This window comes from Miscanthus floridulus, chromosome 12, assembly GCF_019320115.1.
Source record: "Miscanthus floridulus cultivar M001 chromosome 12, ASM1932011v1, whole genome shotgun sequence".
Lineage (NCBI taxonomy): Eukaryota > Viridiplantae > Streptophyta > Magnoliopsida > Poales > Poaceae > Miscanthus > Miscanthus floridulus.
In genome coordinates, this window is record NC_089591.1 from 35,114,319 (window position 1) to 35,133,399 (window position 19,081).

At 45.2% G+C, this 19,081-nt stretch overlaps 1 protein-coding gene across 2 annotated transcripts; it reads left to right on the forward strand.

Moving 5' to 3' along the window:
- Positions 1–1,275: 1,275 nt before the first annotated feature.
- LOC136496847 (uncharacterized protein At2g33490-like) lies at positions 1,276–18,310 on the forward strand. Of its 2 annotated transcripts, XM_066492609.1 has the most exons (12): positions 1,276–1,610; positions 2,516–2,588; positions 2,692–2,769; positions 3,448–3,509; positions 3,622–3,690; positions 3,885–3,913; positions 3,993–4,203; positions 4,299–4,529; positions 15,565–15,618; positions 16,418–16,694; positions 16,797–17,363; positions 18,072–18,310. In XM_066492609.1, exons 1-12 carry the CDS (start codon positions 1,497–1,499, stop codon positions 18,080–18,082), a joined length of 1,776 nt encoding a protein of 591 aa, XP_066348706.1. In that variant the 5' UTR covers positions 1,276–1,496; the 3' UTR covers positions 18,083–18,310. The 2 variants fall into 2 exon arrangements, with proteins under 2 accessions (XP_066348706.1, XP_066348705.1); XM_066492608.1 differs by having other exon boundaries at positions 1,277–1,610; positions 16,418–17,363.
- The last annotated feature ends 771 nt before the right edge of the window (positions 18,311–19,081 follow it).

Consider the following 19,081-nt stretch of genomic DNA (forward strand, 5'->3'; position numbering starts at 1 on the left):
CGAGTGTGGCAGCGCCACAGTTATGTGGCGGACTAAATCGGCGCCGCAAGTGTGACGTGAATGCAGCGAAAGATCAACTAGCTTTTCCTGTGGCTGCCAAACGTTACTACTTAACCAAACAATGACTATTTTAACGTGACTGCTGAAGGTTTGCTATGGGGCCAACCAAACAGCCCCTCCGATTCCATCTGTTATCTAACCGTATGCGGGCCCAGATGTCAGCCATACCATCTTCTTCCTTGTGCACATTTACAGTTCATGCCGGGAGGATCGGAGCTCCCCCGCCTACCCATCCATGCCGCGAGGAGCTCCCTCGCCCGCACCGCCAGGGAGGAGCTCCTTGCCTGCCTATCCAGGCCGGGAGGAGCTCACTCGCACGTGCCGCTGGGTGGAGCTTGCCCTCCCACGTCGGGAGGAGTTCGGGGGATGCCACGCGAGGATGCTTGCCTGTGCCGGGAAGGAGGAGGAAGACGAAGCTGACAAAAAGGTGGAGCGAAACAGGCAAAACTAGGTAATCGTAGTTTCACGTTTTTACAAAGTGTGAAATGGTTTCACTTTTTTACAAAGGAAGTGTGAAACGGTTCTGCTCCGATTTTGAAATATTATTTAGTCACAAACCTCATTTTATTTACAGAAATGCTATACAACACACATATGTTTTAGAAAAAAAAATACATGGATTTTTTTTGTACACTCTCCCTCTCCCGTCCTCTCCCCCTCTGTCTCTCACGAGGCGCGGCCACGCCTCCCGTGACGCCACCGCTCCCGCCACCGTCGCCCCCACCGGCGCACCGGCGCCCCCCCCTCTGTCCCTTGCGCGGGTGAGTCCTTGCAGTCTCTTCTCTTCCCCTCCTTCCGCGCGCATCTCTCTCCCTCTCCGTCTCTCCCTCCGAGCGCACCTGCGGTGCAGCGGCCCCTATCCCTTCCTCCCGCCACGCACGCGTCGCTAGCCCTGGCTGTGGCGGTGGCGGTGCCTCCCCGCGCCCAGCGTGCCTCCCCGCGCGCGCGCCGGCCATGGCAGTGGCGGTGGCGACGACGACGGCAGTGGATCTGTGATTTGTCCTTCCATAGAAAAAAATTTGTGATCTGTGATCTGTAGTGGCTAGAGGTTAAGAAGGGTGAAGGCTCTTTGATCTTAATCCTATGATGTAAAAAAATTATGTATTGAAACTATATAAAACACATGGTTGTGTACGACTTATTTATGCCATATATCTCGCACTTTACAGGGTCACGCTTGCTACGTTTGGTCAAACATGGATCAAAATGAATCCATCTATTCTATCTCTCCAAAAACCACGCCATAAACTCCCCCTCTCCGACGACTGACTATTCTTCCCATCAGTTTTCGTCCCAAAATTCCAAAGCTCGAGAGCTGCAGCAACGAAGAACGCCAGCCTCGCCTTCTCCCCTCTCTCCACCTCTCCTGCTAATCATCGTCGCGGGCCTGCGATTCGGTGTTGCGATTCCGGCCTGGGGATTCAAGGCGGAAGGGGATGAAATCGCCATTGCGCAGGTTCCGGGGCTTCGCCCACCACCACCACCACAGGGAGAGGAAGGACCATGGCCCGCCACCCGCCAAGCTCGACGAGCTCACCTACGCCGCCCAGGTCTCGTCTCCGCCCCGAACGCCTCTCTTCGTTCCTGCCGGGTTATTGCTGCGCTGTTGGTTCTGCCGTGTGGTTACGCGCCAAAGTCGGATCGTGTGTGCTCGTCGAGGAGCCGCGATCCCACCCCCTGCTTATGCCGCGGATTTTCATGGCTCGTGTTGACCGCAGCGACTTGTTCCTGGGCCACGGTGATTTTTTAGGATCGGATGATCTTCGCTAATACATTTGTACTGAGCGATGAATCCTTTTTTGTGTTTATTTCGTGTATAGGTTGCCCATTTTCCTTTAGGCTGTGGGAATTCTTCTTAGTAAATTGTTCATAATTTCATATATTGTTTGGATATAATCAGCGAAATGTGTGGATTTGCTCGCTTTCGTGTGTTATTGTGGCCATTAGAGATTTGGAGTTCAGAAGCACTTGGCCTGTTTCTTCCTGGTCAAAGTCCACGGCAGGAAGCTTGGGTCGCAGAAAGTAGCTATCTAGAACTGGTCTCGCAGTCAGCAATTCAAAGTCGTTATGAGAGGACAGATCATTTGTTTAACCTTGCGTTGCCTGCTGGGCGTTATTATATTAATAACAGTGTGGAAATACGTTTTCTGAAATTTAGGAGAGTTCCTGTCCTTAGTGTCTGCATCTTAATGGATAAATTATGGTGAAAGCTGTTCAGACATGAATGTGATGTTGGATTAGACGAATGCAATTGAAGTTTATTATATGGTACAAGTTTGACAGGACTACAAGCTGATCCATGATTTGAAATTTCAGAAAAATTCACAAGTCATTCACTTTCTCATGTGAATTATAATAGGAAGAGAAGATTTGGGGCCTACAACTGTCCTTTAATGGAAATTAAAATTGTTTAACCCACCTTTTTGTAACATGAACGTGAAATCGTACTTTGCAGGAAATGGAAGATATGAGGAACTGTTACGATAGCTTGCTTTCAGCTGCAGCTGCAACAACAAATAGTGTATATGGTAATTGCTATTTTTACTTATACTGAAATAAAACTGTCCCTATTGCCACATCAGATATTTTGTCTGTCATATTCTTACAATCACATGTAATCCACTCCTGCAGAGTTTGCAGAAGCCATGGATGAAATGGGAACTTGCTTGCTTGAAAAAGCTGCATTGAACTATGATGATGATGAAAGTGGTGAGTGATTGTGTGGATCTGTAAGTACGTATGATATGGAAACTTTGTGGTCTGAAATTGTTCTTACGAGTGCGTTTTAGCAAATCAAATTTCGTGTTTTAGAGCCAACTATGCTATTTTTTCAGCATGTCCATTTCTTTCTTGAACGCTGTATGTCATTTTTGTATGGATAAGCCCCGAAACAGAATTTTCATCTACTCAGCCCCCTGTATAAAGAGAGACAGGTGTTGGCTGAACCTGAAACAGGAGGATGCAGTAAAATGGGATTTGGAAGAATGGAATATTATCCAATGGATTTGGATAGAAGCCCGTTGAGCAATCCATTTACGTGAACTACTGAATCATGAACTGGTCTTTAAGATCTACTAGTAATATTAGTTTGTTTTAGATATTTTCTTCCTTTTTACCTCCAGTACCAATTTTGAGGGTGTTCTTTTTTTTGACATCGTGGCAGACTTGTCATCCAGTTTTGCCATACTAGTGTCCAGTTTATCTCTTGATAGTTGCAAGGAGAATTGCCAAATCCTTCATTGAAAACACTTGTTAGTTGATGATACTTTTCTTCTAGCTTTCAGTGAACGTAGAAAACAAAATTCTCATGTTTGTTTTTTAGAGATACATCTTTATTTTAAGAAGTATCAGGCCTTCTTCGTTCTATTCATTTAGTCCTACCTGCAGGTAAAGTGCTGATGATGCTAGGGAAGGCCCAATTTGAACTACAGAAATTTGTGGATGGCTATGTAAAGTCCTTTGTCACTGTTGTAAAATTGTATCACAACATATATTCTTCAATCAATCATACTATTTAATGTATAATTTGTATGCTTACTAGTATTTTTTCTTTCTTTATAGCGTACAAATATTATAAATACAATCACAAATCCATCAGAATCCCTTCTGAAAGAGCTACAAGTTGTAGAGGTTAGATCTCCCTGATTATGCTTTTCTCAACTTCATGCAATTGTGAGCTCATGTTCAAATATTGTTATTTTGCTAATTTGTTGTTCATATTGCATTTATCATCATCTCCAAATAAAAGAAAAACTTAATTCCTCACACTTAGTTTAGTCCATCATGTGACATGCTGTCCTTACATTTCTTTCCTACTGATTCAGGAAATGAAAGACCAATGTGATCAGAAAAGGTACACGTTTCTTGAATGTCATCTTATCCATTTTACAATCTGTGCTTTTCCTCCTTGTAAATATTTTTTTCCATTTCAGAGCGGAATATGAAGCCATGCGAGCAGCCTATGGGGAGAAAGGAGGGCGATCGAGGCACCCCAAAAATGAATCATTCTCATCAGAACAACTGCAAACTTCGTTTCTTGAGTACCAAGAGGAGGCAGCATTGTTTATATTTCGCTTGAAATCACTAAAGCAAGGTCAATTTCTAAGTATTTTGACACAGGCTGCTCGTCATCATGCTGCTCAGGTAGCTTAACATGTCTTCACCAAGAACTACAACTAATGATGACTCCTATGCAGTGGTAAAGACTACAACTATCTTACTATTATTTGGATTTTCAGTTGAGTTTTTTCAGGAAAGGGCTGAAGCATCTAGAGTCTCTGGAGCCTTGTGTCAAAGCAGTTGCTGAGAAGCAGCACATTGACTACCACTTCAGTGGACTGGATGATGACAGTAATATTGATGATTACAGCTCTTACCACGATAATCATAGTGATGGCAGTGAGTTAAGTTTTGACTACGAGATAAATGACAGGGACAAGGACCTCCTCACTTCCAGAAGCCCAATGGATGTAAGTTCTTTTCCAGCTGATCAATTCATTTGGCATTATGTAGCTAAGTTTCATTTACTGAACTCGGTCCATCCTCTGTTCTTAGTGATTAATCATTCTAGCATCATCTCGAAATATGAGCAATTTTTAGATGATTACTTAAAACTAGACCAACCTAGGAGAACTAGGTGGCATTTTATTAATAAGAAAATAGGCACCCAAATTCGCCTCAGCAAGAACTTGAACCTGGATGGTCCTCGCATAGATCCACACCCTTGACCAACTGAGATAGCTTAGCTTCCTTTCTATAGATGATTAAATATGTTGCCATTTTTTTAATAAGTTCCTTTGAGGTCAGTTAACCTTCAGCTTAATAATAATTTGGTTTGGTTTAATCCTTTCATGAGGAAGGAAACACTCTAACACTTACTTGCTTCATTAGTTTTTTTTATCGAATAACGCAGGATAGGTGCATGTCATTTCATTAATTTCATTAATAAGAGAGAAAAGAGATACTAACGGGCGATGGGATGGGAATGGGCTAGGGCGACCCATTGAGTAGTTGACCCGACCCATAAAAGCAAGGCCAATGGGTCATAGGGGACGGCCTCAAAGTCTGAAATGGGCCGATAGCGCCAGAACCTAGTTTCCCAATAGGTAACATGGGTCGACCCAATAGTCACATAACAATCTTTTTTTTTTTGAATTTGTTGATCTTTATTTTTCTGAATAAGCACGGTTGGTCATAACTTTTAAACATGTCTATGCTTGGAAGTAGATTGAGGAATATCATATTTTGGAGGTGAAAATAGATAAAATTAAAATCATGGTAAACTTGCAAACTTATGATGTACTGGGTTAGGAAGGATAACCTTTAAGTGAAATGGGTTGACCCATGGCCCCTAAAGTTGCCTTGAGGTCATAGGGCTCGGTCCAAGGCTGGGCAGGTCAACCCATTCCCATCCTGAAACATGCCACAGACAAAACTAGCCAGAGAGAAGACACTACTACACTCGCACCTTTCACAGCCGCGTCGTAACCCACATCGCAGTCCAATTTCGGCTTCGGCAGTAAGTTGTCGACAATGATGGTCATAGCCTTCACCGTTGCCATCTGGGAACGACTGCGGTGTACACTAACACCGCCGATTGGCTTATGATCCGTCCGTGATTAGGTCTTTACTTCAGTCGCATTGGAGCACGACCCGGCTGTGGATGTACACTAACACCGCCGCATTGGCAAATGATACGACTGTGTCGAGGCTATCAAAATCGTCGTGTGGGCACATCAACCACCTGTGTAGTTGTCATTAGCACCGTCGCCTTGTACTTCGACCCGACTGTCAGCGGTGCGGGTTCGCTGTCGGTTCGATGGCCGAGACGCCTGTGTAGAGGTTAGCACCACCGTCGCTTCAACGTATGATCCACCAGTATAAAGGTCATGGTCACCGTCGTCTTGAACCACGATCCGCCTTTGATGATCGTTTAGTCGGTGTCGGGTTACTAAACGATTCGGCGGTGATACACTTTTATCCCTGCCGCATAATACGTATAGCGACAGGTGACATAATTTCATCCTGTTTCACAATAGTTACTAATTCAGCTGGGCCCTTAATAGCTTGATGAATACAAAGCATACAAATATATAATCATTACATCCATAAATTATGTTCACAAACAAGAGTACTTTTTACAATAACAATGGACGCTATCATAACATCTTTCTGAACTAATATGTAACACAAGCGGTACATAGAGCATACTATTCTATACAGACTTACATAACGAAATGACGTAGCTATGCTCCTTATATGTGGCACTCCTGTTTGCAAGGCAAAATGAATATAATTAGTGTATCCTTTGGATTGGTAGCAAATGCATCATGGAACCCCTCTTATTCATCTCTGATCCACAACTTGAACAAAGCAGCAGAATTATTAATATTGAACATATCATTCCTTTAGTTACCAAGCCAAAATTGGCCTATACATATATAGAATGAAAACAAATGTCTACCTGAACAAAGACTGTTGTGACGAAATGCAGGAAATGCACCTTTACTGCTCTATTAATGACTCCATGAACAAGAGAACATAAGGAAGATAGTAAGGCCTGTTCATATGAAAACGCTCTCTTGATCTACAAAAGCGGATGACACGGGCATGGATGACATGAACCTTTCTGCGGTCCATGTCATATGCAATCAATGTTCTATCCTTCTCAACAAGGAAAATGAAATTCCATTCTGGGTAAACTGTAATCACTCTGTACTCCTTATCACAAAGCTCAGAACCAACTTTAATATTCATACAGTCCAAACAGTTTCTTCGTGTTCACAACATGCTTCCAATTCCAGTTATCAGTACCATAGTCTTCAAGTATCCACACTAAAAGCCAAGACCTATTGCGAAAATCAGCACAACACACACACATGTGACCCTGAGCTTGATGGACATTTCAGCACCACCTGGTTTACGAATTGTCCTCCATGTCTTTTCCTCCATATCTACAGTAACTATCGTAGGGTACTCAACCATGTACATAAAACCATTAAGAAAAATACTTCTCAATTTTGAACGTAGAACAATACTATCCTCGTCTTATTCAGATTCCTTAAAGATCCATGCTGCAGTTTTAGATGAGTAGATCTTCACACCTACGCACGCACTCTCCACCTCAACAAATTCAATCACATGGAAGTGCGAGGACCTTGGCTGCGATGAGTTCTTCGCCGGCTCCACCACAGCCAGCAATGCCACGCACTCCAGCATCGATCGGCACCTCTCCGGGCACGTCTACTCCAGCTCGTGTCGAGCACAGCCCGGTTGAGCTCGCTACTCCGCTCTCTCACGACGAGGAGTGCATCGACGCGTACCACGACGGCGAGCCATTGCGGTACCGTACGATGGAGAACCTTCTCGGCGACCAGCCGGTGCCGGGACCGGTGCCTCACGACCTGGCGGCGCAGTTGCACCTTGCGTGTGACGATGGCGAGCCTCGGTCGTTTGCAGAGGCCGAGAGACACGCGGCATGGCGCGCCGCGATGCAGTTGGAGATGGATGCGGTTGAGAAGAACCACACCTGGGAGCTTGCTGACCTTCCTCGTGGTCATCGCGCGATCACCCTTAAGTGGGTGTACAAGCTGAAGAGGGATGAAGCCGGTGCCATCGTCAAGCACAAGGCTCGCTTGGTGGCGCGAGGTTTCGTGCAGCAGGAGGGGGTCGACTTCGACGACGCCTTTGCTCTCGTGGCACGGATGGAGTCCGTGCGACTCCTCCTTTCGCTAGCTGCCTAGGAGGGCTGGCGTGTTCATCACATGGACGTCAAGTCGGCGTTCCTTAACGGCGACTTGAAGGAGGTCTACGTGCACCAGCCGCCGGGATTTGCGATCCCCGGCAAGGAGGGCAAGGTGCTCCGCCTGCGCAAGGCCCTCTATGGCTTGCGGTAGGCACCGAGGGCGTGGAATGCCAAGCTAGATTCCACGCTAAAGGGGATGGGCTTCGAGCAAAGCCCGCACGAGGCGGCCATCTACCGACGGGGCAATGGAGGAAATGCCCTGCTGGTGGGTGTCTACGTCGACGACTTGGTGATCACCGGCACCAAGGATGCGGAGGTGGCGGCATTCAAAGAAGAGATGAAGGCCACCTTCCAGATGAGTGACCTGGGGCCTCTCTCCTTCTACCTGGGAATCGAAGTACACCAGGATAACTCTGGGATCACGCTTCGACAGACCGCCTACGCCAAGCGCGTCGTTGAGCTAGCTGGGCTCACCGACTGCAACCCAGCTCTCACTCCGATGGAGGAGAGGCTGAAGCGGAGCCGCGACAGCACAACGGAGGGTGGACGCTACGCAGTACCGGCGTCTTGTGGGGAGCCTTCGCTACCTCGCCCACACACGGCCGGACTTGGCATTCTCTGTCGGCTATGTTAGTCGGTTCATGCAGCGACCGACGACGGAGCACCAGCAGGCTGTGAAAAGGATCATCCGCTACGTTGCGGGGACTCTCGACCACGGCCTCTACTACCCGAGGTGCCCTGGGGCGGTACACTTCGTCGGGTACAGCGACCACGCCGGTGACATCGACACCAGCAAGAGCATGAGCGGGATCCTCTTCTTCCTCGGCAAGTGCCCCGTTAGCTGGCAGTCGGTCAAGCAGCAGATGGTGGCCCTGTCCAGCTGCGAGGCCGAGTACATAGCGGCCTCCACCGCTTCGACTCGGGCGCTCTGGCTCGCTCGACTGCTTGGTGATCTCCTCGGCAGAGACACTAGAGCGGTGGAGCTCAGGGTGGACAGCAAGTCCGCTCTGGCCCTGGCAAAGAACCCCGTGTTCCACGAACGCAGCAAGCACATCCGGGTGAGGTACCACTTCATCCGAGGCTGTTTGGAGGAAGGGAGCATCAAGGCGAGCTACATCAACACCAAGGACCAGCTTGCAGACCTGCTCACCAAGCCCCTTGGGAGGATCAAGTTCCTTGAGCTCTGCTCCAGGACCGGGATGGTTCAACTCTCCCACAAGACGACGCACAAAACTTAGGGGGAGAATGATGGATAAGTCTCATGTGTGGCTGGTCTTTGTGGGGCTATGCTGCCCACATGGTCCTTGTGGCTGTTTTTCTGTGTTTAGGACAACATCTTATATTAGAGGACATCATTTTAGAGGACAACATTTTAGACTAGAGGACAGCATCTTAGCTAGGACAATATATTAGCATCTTAGACTAGCATCTTGGCATATGCTTGGCTGGCTAGCAGCCTATAAATATGTAACCCCAACCCCTCAGGTTGGCATGGCATTTGTGTGAGCTTGTGTAAGAAATAGACAAGAAAATTGCCCCAACTCCTAGTGTCATCCTCTCTTGATGAGAGTAAGAATTCTCCTACTACCAAGAGTGAGAATTCAGCGACTAACACGTTGTCAATCTCCATGTCATCACGAGCCTTGATCACTACAATCCTGTCCACATCCATTGGTACACTTTCATTTAGCTCATCGACTTTGTTCACAAAGCACTGATTCGGTGAACCAATACTAAGGATAATAAGGCTCACAAGCTGCACTCCACGGATATACAAGGCCACAAACTCCAGAACGAGGAGATGTATTTTTATTTGCAGATCCAACAAAATTACTGTAGCTAGGTTGGAGGTGAAGGAGCAGAGAGCACGAGAGAGCAATACAAATGAATATAGAATTCGGTTAAGGAGCAGATCCAGTGCAGTTACCTTAGATCCGGATGGAGCAGAGAAGCAAGGACGACGCGCTGAAGATTTGTGCGCCGTTGAGGCTTGGAGGTGAAGGAGCAGTGAGCACGTGAGAGGCTGCCTTTCGTCCGACGCTAGTAGGGTGAAGCAGAGCAAGGGAGCAGAGTGGGGAATGGATGGGAGGAAGGTGTGGTAGGACCGTAGGAGTGTATATACAGTTCAATAAATTGGTTGCCCTATACCAAGGTCCAGTGTCCAGAGAAGTAGGATGCCTCCAACACATCAATTGATACTTTGATCTACTATAATTTATAGTTCAATAAATTGAACACCTAGTTAGCCTTCCATTTAGTTCAACAATAGTTGTACAATAGTGATAGATTTCAGTCCGACACATCAATTGATACTTAGATGTACTAGCATTTACATTTTAATAAATTAAACAACTAAATAATCGCCTTGCATTTAGTTTACCAATAGTTGTACAAAAGTGACAGATTTCAGTCCGATACATCATAAATTGATACTTGAATATACTGCGGTTAACTAAGCAACTAGCCAATGAACATGCCAAGAACTAAGGTAAGTACAAAATTAAATGAAAGAAAAACAGGAAGCACATTTCTTTCTCAAAGGTACGAAATCTTCCATCATCTTCGTTAGAACCCTGGCCATTTCTTCAATCCGTGGCATAATCTCTTCCTCCTCCTGCAGACGTTCTTCATTTGTTGTAACATTGGCCAATGCCTTCAGCTCCCAAATCTTGTCACGTAAATCCAAAATTAAAGTCCCCAGAAATTTCCCATATTGTGGATCGTGCTACTTAAAGAATCCGCAATCTAAGTCGGGCTACAAAAAAACCAAATTACTATAAGTACAGCGGGATTTCAGCATTTGCATTGCGAAAGAAATCGAGTTACATTATTTGCCCTGCAGCATCTGTGGTACCGACCATAGTTTTTAAGGCGTCGCCTAGTCATCCGAGCGGGATTCCAAACAGGGTTGTCGCGCCCTCATCGCGTATGGCGTCGCCTCACGGCTGAAGGCGTCGCCTAGGCGTTGATTTCGCTAAGGCGGACGCCGCTGGACGGAAAAGCACGCGGGAAAGACCAGCGTCGCGCAGGAAAAGAGCGAAGTGATGCGCGCGCGTGGGAAAAGAAGCAGCTGCGCGCCTACACCTCCCGCCAACCCAATCCCCATCGCGTCAGTTGAGAGAGGGAGAAGGAGAGGGAAAGGGAGGAGAGAGGAAGAGAGAGGAGGGCGGCGGCGCACCTGGAATCCGGCACTGGCGTGCCGCAGGCGACTGCCCCCGCGCGAGTCTGCCCCGTCCGTGACCCGCCTGCGCGAGCGCGACTCCGTCCCGTCCGCGACTCCAGCCCTGTCTGTGACCGACTCCCGCTCCGTCCGCTGCGACCCACGACCGACTTCGGCCCTGTCCCCAACCGCGACTTTGCTCTGCGACCGCACGATTGGCACTTACGTCCTCCCCCTCTTTCCTCTGCTGCTGTGCGGCTCTCCTCTTGCTCCCCCTTCTTCCTCTGCTCTTCCTCCCCCTTCTTCCTCTGCTCTTCCTCCGCCTTGTTCCCATGCTCTGCTCCTTCCTATGCTCTACTTTGCTTTCTCTGCTCTGCTCGTTTCTCCTATTTATGTGTTACAGTTTGATAGTTGGAATGGATAGCTCACAGGTGTACTCTTCTGACGTGGTTGCCTAATTGCTGTGAATAATTAATATATGCTTGACTGTTTGTCTCTCTGACGTCTGAACTTTGCTGCATAAGAGAGGTTAATTTATTGATCTGTGTCATTGTTATATGTGCCTTTGAGGCTCTGATTGTGAACAACAGTATGTGTATGGCGTCGCCTCGCCACGCGCCTAATTTGCCTAGGCGTCTGGAAGGGGGTGGAGCGCCGCACCTCGCCTTACCGCCTTAAAAACTATGGCACCGACGTCCTTGGTTTCCATCACTCCATGAAATCCAACGAGACGTCTTCAAGCCGTAGCGACACAAAAGTGGTGGCTGGTATGCGTAGAGGTGGTTCTTGACGCGGCACGGGATGGGCGCCCCCCTCCCGTTGTAGCCTCCTCCGCTGGAAGACGGTGTTCTCGCGACGGCACCCTGGGATGGTGCCGACCACTGGTAGGAGTTAGAGCTAGATGCAGCCATGGAGCAGTCAGGGTTCAAAGTGTTGCACACACTCTGAGTGAAGAGGTCGGCTCAGGTCTTTTGTCTATGCTTTTGTCTCCCGCCAAGGCGCCAAAACGTCCTTCAAAACCCTCGGACTCCCACCAAGATGAAATGCTGTGTCACCGCCGGTTCAGGGTACTATCCGCCTGTAGAAGGTCTGTTTTGGATCCTTTGTGCTTACATAGAGATGTACACGTGGACCACAATCAAGACCAACTGATTCAATTAACAGTTCAACCGAAGTAATAGTTCAACGATTATGCAGTACTCATATATACTGATCCAGAGGTTTCATCAGTACATATAAACTTCATTAACATAAAAGTTTCACAAATTCTAAGGCTTAATGTCGGATGGGTAGACAGTTGCTAAGGTACTCAATTGGTTGATGTGGTCCCGAAAGCCAGAGGTAGTGAACCGTAGCGAAGATGACAGCATCTCCGTCCACGGACACATTGTATCTATAAAGTATGTCTACTTCCTATCCAGTCCTACAAAGCATAAAAATCTCTCCACAAACAGGGTCTTGAACGATTCTTGTCAAATTTTGTGGTTCAAGGAGGTGACGAACAACAGCTTCAACAATAACAGTCGGTCCGAGTGAATGCTCTGTCCCTAAGTAGCAAACACCATCATCTGGGGTCCTGGTGCCACCTCTAGCCGCCAAAAGGCAAGGTTGCTCGCATCGTAATGGCTTCTTCCGAAGTAAGACATCTATTGCAATGAAGAAATTTCTAATATGAACAAAATTGACGCTGAACCCAAAACCAATTGGAACCAAATGCAAACAGCGGGGGGTGACCGAATCCATCTAACCTTCACGGGGCGTTGTCCACGACGACAATGCAAGGTGCTCGAGGTAGGGCAAGCAAAGGCGGGTGGGGAGAATGAAAATGAAGCAACTGGTGGGGAGAATGAAGATGAAGCAACTGGTGGGGAGAATGAAGATGAGGCAATGGGTGGAGAGAACTAATGGCTTTGTATTGGGGTTTTTTAGTGGTTCCAACAGCCGCGAATGCGCCGATAGGGCCGAGGATAGTTGGGGAACGGACCAGGCAGTTCTAGGTTTCTTTTCCAAACAGATTGATCGGCAGCGAGAACGGATGGCACGGGATAGGGTAAACAGTATCCGTATTAAGCCGACCATTGCCATTCTAATCCAACGCTATAATACGGCGATTGTCAGCAGTTGAACTGCTATTAGATTCTCCTGGAACCAGAACCGTACATGACAATTTTTACTTTTCATTCATATATATAGCAAGAATCAAAGATAGGTAGGAAGAACAGCAGTAGGAAACATAATATTTCAAAGAACTTTTTTTCATTGATTCATTGCATATACAGATAAATACAATTTGGACGAGTATATGATTGTACTCGTCCGGAAACATAATAACTAACCTAAACTATTAAAACTACTTATACTAACTATAAACTACTTAATCTAAATATGATCCTCTCGCAGAGAGGATCATGCTCGCCTCGCTCGCTTGGGAGGAGGTGAGGCGAAGTCGGAGTCGTCGGAGTTGTCGTCATCGTCTTCGGCGTCGGCGTCGTCCTCGTCCTCCTCCTCCTCCTCCTCCGGGTCCTACTTCTCGGAGCTCCACGGAGGACTGTAATCAGACATCCCGTCATTGGAGGAGACGTTCTCCTCGGAGGAGTGGTGGGAAGGCAATTCATCCTCGCTGGACGACGGACTGCTTGGAAACTTGATGGGCAGTCCGACATTTTCTTTGTAAATTGGAAGAGAAGGGGATGATGGATGAACAAGAGGGGACGTTTCGGAGGGCACCGGGCCTGAAGTATATGTAGAGCAGTGGGTACGCGGCTCTTAGGCTTCAGGCAGCGGAAGTAATGGTGATTTGATGGCCTTGAAAGTTGAGGCAATTCAACACTCACGCTGAATTTACCGCCGGTTGACCAAACCCTACTTTAGGGCTGGCGGGTAAAATGTGTATCCTAGTCGGCCCGGCTTTTCATGCGATGGATGAAATGCAACCCCAATACCACTGCTATATCTATCATTAACCCGTCGGTGGTAAAAGTCTAAACTACCGGTTTTAGTCTTAGGAGGCCTCGCTATCGTTCCAACCGACGGTGCAAGTATCACACCGTCGCTTCTATCGCTAAGGCAGTGAAAGTGGCGACAGTGATAAATCAATCTGTAGTAGTGAGATCATGAAAATTTGCTAGCCGGGGTAAAGGAAGCAAGGAAATAGAACCCCTTAGCACCTGCCATGCCCCAGAGCTGTGCTTCCCAGCTATAGACAGGACCGGAGATAAGCTCGGAGAAGCACCATTAAACACAATTATTTCTTTGTTTCTACAAAGTTCATGAACCAAATATGATGAGCGAGTTTAGGCTCTATTGAATGGGACCACTCACAATAGAGCAAGTTCTGCACCACCGATCAGGAGATCATCAAAAGAAAGCTCCAAGGGTTGAGGGCAGAGTACAGCAAGTCCAACTTTCTGCAAAAGGAAGTACCAGAATTGCTTGGCAAACACGCATGACACCAGAAGGTGTTGGATGGTCCTGATTATTGATCACAAAGTGGGCAGACCTCAGGATGAGAGAAACCTCGTCGTGCCAAGCGATCGGCTGTCCAACAGTTATTATGCGCCACCACCAGCCAGAGGAAGAAACAGCATTTTCTGGGTGCCCAGGGTTTCCGCTCCCAAGGACCAAAACTAACAGAACCTTGAAATAAAGGTTCATTAGCTGACTTGATAGGCGCCATTTATGCGTATTGGAACATCTGATGATCTAAATGCAGCTGCACCTGAGCAAGTTATCCCAGAGAGCAAGATAATCAGCAATTGCACTAATTGACAGCGCCCTCGATATCTAGGAGCCATTGCTGGTTTGTGTGATAGCTTCCAATATTCTTCTCTTACTTTCCCTTCTTTTAGGCACAATAGGAGAACCTGAACTAACACTTAATTGCAACATAATAGAAGTGTGGTTGCTAATAATTGCATATTGCTAAAGAAACATTTAATGTAAGACCGGAAGGTCCCTGGGTTCGAGTCGCGGTCTCCTCGCATTGCACAGGCGAGGGTAAGGCTTGCCACTGACACCCTTCCCCAGACCCCGCACAGATCGGGAGCTCTCTGCACTGGGTACGTCCTTTTTTTTCATGTGAAGAAGATTTATACTACTTTCTTTGAGTTGCACCTTTTAATGTTTGTGATGCCTTTTCAGCTAAGTTAGAACAACTCCAAGAGGCTCTTTATATCCTTTCTTATTGATAGGAATAGAGACTTTGGTGAATAAATGCCCTCCAACAGTTTTTTAATTAGATATCCGAATATTGCCATCTTCTATTCCGGATTTCTCGCTAGCCAAAGATCGAGAGCGAGTTGCATCTATAGAGTGTGCACAAGATATAGAGAAGTTGTTGGAGGGTGGAAAGATATAGAGAAGATTCAAATGGATCTCCAAATGAAGATTTAGAGAGCGAGTTTAAGAAAGACCCTTGGAGATGCTCTTAGTCCAATCAAAGCTTATTGGTTCTGCATTTGTGCTGGGTTCATCTCTAGCCTACCCTATCTTGCTTGGGAATAAACTTCTTTGTTGTTGTTATAAAGTGCCTATTATATCTCCTACATTTTGCTTAATTATCATACTAAACTTTCAAACATTTATTTATTTGTTAATATAGTTGGATCAAGCTCATCCAGCGAGTTCCCCAAGACCTCTGAAGGAACAGGAGCAGGTAGTCTTCATCTCACTAGTTATGTGCTGTACATTTTTCATGATAAATTTGTTCATTCTCAATTTTTCATTCATAATGACATGAATCCTCTAGGGTAAACATGTACAAAGAATGACCAAACATTATGTGGGGCTTTACTCTAAACCTTTTTAAGTAATAAGATCCAAATGCTTATGGGATTCAGTCATTATGAATCCTAAAGTGACATGTTTTTTTGGGACAAGGGGGGTACAAAACAAAATCTAAATCAGGTTAGCTCAATGAAGTCAATCTAAAATGTTTTTATCTCCTTTGGTACAACAACAACAACAACAACAACAACAACAACAACATAGCCTTTCAATCCCAAGCAAGTTGCGGAAGGCTAGAGTTGAAACCCACCAAGAGCCCCAAGTCACGGTTCAGGCACTTCAATAGCTGCTTTCCAAGCACTCCTATTCAAACATAGATCTCTAGGTATATCCCAAGCTTTCAAATATCTTTTTATTGTCTCCCCCCATGTCAATTTCGGTCTTCCTCTACCTCTTCTCATATTATTAGCTTGGCTTAGGACTCCACAATGCACAAAATTTTATCTCCTTTGGTATTGGTATAATATCACATCTGATGGAGGACATTAATGCAGAAATCCTTGTTATGTAAGTTTTAATAAAATTGTGATAACTCTATTTGGAATCTTGAATATCTGTATTTTCTAGGCTGAGTCCTTGGTATTTCATGCCTCAGTTCAGTCATTTATGTCCCAATGGGATGACATCTTGAGTCCTGAAATTCTTTTAACTGACGCATGCTTATACAGGAAAATGCTGAAGAAATAAAGGCGACTTTAGCAGTTCCTCATATGAAGCCTGAGATTGGTACCCAATCAGCACCAATTTTTGCTGAGAATGTGGCTGATCCATCTACGAGGTTTCGGAAAACGAACTTGTTAAACAGAACTGTTCACTCCTACAAACTCCCGACGCCAGCTGATGACAAGAACCCTGCTTCGGTAGTTGCCAACAAATCGCCTCATTCAGATCAACCTGAAAGTAAATCTCATGTGGCAGTAAATTTGTGGCATTCCTCTCCACTGGGTAAAGATTTTATGCCGAATTCCATGCATAGTGGACCTGTTAAGATGCCGTCAAGTAATGAAGGGATATCAGCATCACTAGTTTATTCCTACTCCACTACAGATTTTAAGAAAATGAAGGCCTTTTCTGGCCCAATTCCAAGCAAGGTAGGATTGAGCAAGCCCCTGTTTTCTACAAGTGATCGCAAACCGTCATGGAAGCTCCCTCCCTATGTGTTGCCAACAAGACCTCATGGCCCTGGTTGTCAGTCATCTGTGCCTCCAAAAGTTACACCCAGGGTCACTTCGCTCCCAACAACGACTCCCAGAATAAGTGAGCTGCATGAGCTGCCCCGGCCTCCAGCAAATGTAGGCACCATGCATCCTGGTTTGGTTGGATATTCTGGCCCTCTGGTTTCAAGGCGTCCGATGCCTAATGTATCCACTCATGTCTCACCCCCATCACATACAGCATCGCCACTTCCACGACCACCTGCTGCCATGACTCGCAGTTATTCCATACCTTCAAATAGTCAACGGACTCCTATTATTACTGTGAACAAATTGTTGGAGGCTAGGCATAGCAGGGAGAGCAGCGAAGTTTCCTCACCCCCAGTAACACCTATATCGCTGGCAGATGTTTCCCGAAGATCAACAACAGAAACAGCTGTTGACAAGAAAAGGATAAAGGGTAAGTTATTACTGCTGTAACTGGTTTTCATGTGTATGATTCCATAATATAATATTTCTATGTTTACAAAAGCTGATAATTTTTCTGAGTAATGACAAAACATTGATTATTAGACAGTAGACATGAAACTTTTACTGATTATAGGCTTTTGATGATCCTTAAATTCTCTTGAATAATAAATAGCATATGAAAGTCTATTGTTTACAACTATCTGGTCGCAAACATAAATAATAATAACAGGAACAACACTTGCATTTTTCATCAGCAAGTAAATAGTTAATTAAGATTCTCGAAACAGTGATCAGTTTAATTCAATTTTTGCAGTGCTTATGTACTTTATTTTGGAAACTTGTAATGAGTAGTTATAACATTTATTCTCTGAAATCAGAGCCTTCGAACCACTTCATGTTTGACCGAATTGGCAGGGGAACTCCCTACCTATTTTTTTATTTATTTTCAATTAAATGAAAGAATCATATGTACAGCTAGAAAAAGAAGGAACAAAAAAGGAAAAGGGAAAATTACAAGGCCTTCCAACCACTTCATTCCATCATTCATTTCAATCATGCGATTTTTATAAGCATTTGGATAGAATATAATCCACTATTTGTTATGATAAGATTCCAACATACACACATACTCAAGCTTGACTGTAGAAAAATAACAAATGATTTCTGTATATCTGAATATCTTCTCTTATCTTTGCAGAATCCTTGTGAGCAGGTGCGCAACTGAACATGTTGATAATCTTAGGAAATTTTGTATGTAGTTGATTGTGTATTCTATGATTCCCTCTATAATCTCTTGTGTTCACTGTGAAAGAAAAAAATGTAAATAAGGTTAGCATTATATTATCTCCTTGATATGCTTGTCCAAACAATCTCTTGGATATAGTGTATTAGTCAAGAGAGAGTTTGGAGAAATGGACGCTGTTAATTTAGTGGTTATCTGAGCTAATTTTTGGACTGTGGTGTATTAGCTCTACCCATAATACTACACTGTTTGAACAAATATTTGTGTTAGAGCTACCTACAAATTTAAGTGTGTGATTTAACATAGGTTTAGTCCAGTTGAGTTTGGGTAGAACAGGGCATTTCCATTTATGCAAACATTGGCGCAAGAAATGTTCCATTGGTGTTTGATGTTTGATCCATGGGTTCCGATCGGTTGGTCTTCTGATTTCGTGTCATAAGAATAACCGATTGTATTGGACAACCCTTCTTGTTGAAACAAAGACCATAAATTTGCTACCAAATTGGGCATCATGTAGTCAATCTTACCCGCAGAATGGAGTCGCAGGTGCAAGATGAAATAATTTCTATCCAATAAATTAATGTAGTTCTTGCACGATTAGGTGTTTTTGCATGATGTTAAAAGGATGATATTCATTCTTCTCCTTCCCTATTGAATGTTGTGCGTGTCTATCAAATGGAGCCTGTCCACAGAAAACTTTATAATTGGGTCCCAGCGCTATAAAGTGTAGGGAGGGTCAACTTGAGGGACCGTCTCAATTGGCATCCCATTGGATTCGGACATGAATAACCAGTGAACAATGATCCAACAGTTGCAACAACTGAACCTAGCTACAAGCCACTTGCCATCCTTTGTCCTTGGTACTCGTTTTTGCCTTTTCAGATATCAAACTTGATTTCGTTTGTGAGATATATGACAGACATATTGTGAATAAAAGGACAGAAAAAATAGGCATTTTATCACTA

Bases quoted from the DNA above. Each gene is read 5' to 3' on its own strand.
- LOC136496847 (XM_066492608.1), top strand. From the start codon at position 1,497: ATGAAATCGCCATTGCGCAGGTTCCGGGGCTTCGCCCACCACCACCAC. The intron at 4,530-15,564 runs GTAAGTTCTTTT...TTGTTAATATAG, and splicing joins CTTCCAGAAGCCCAATGGAT to TTGGATCAAGCTCATCCAGC. The intron at 15,619-16,417 runs GTAGTCTTCATC...ATGCTTATACAG, and splicing joins CTCTGAAGGAACAGGAGCAG to GAAAATGCTGAAGAAATAAA.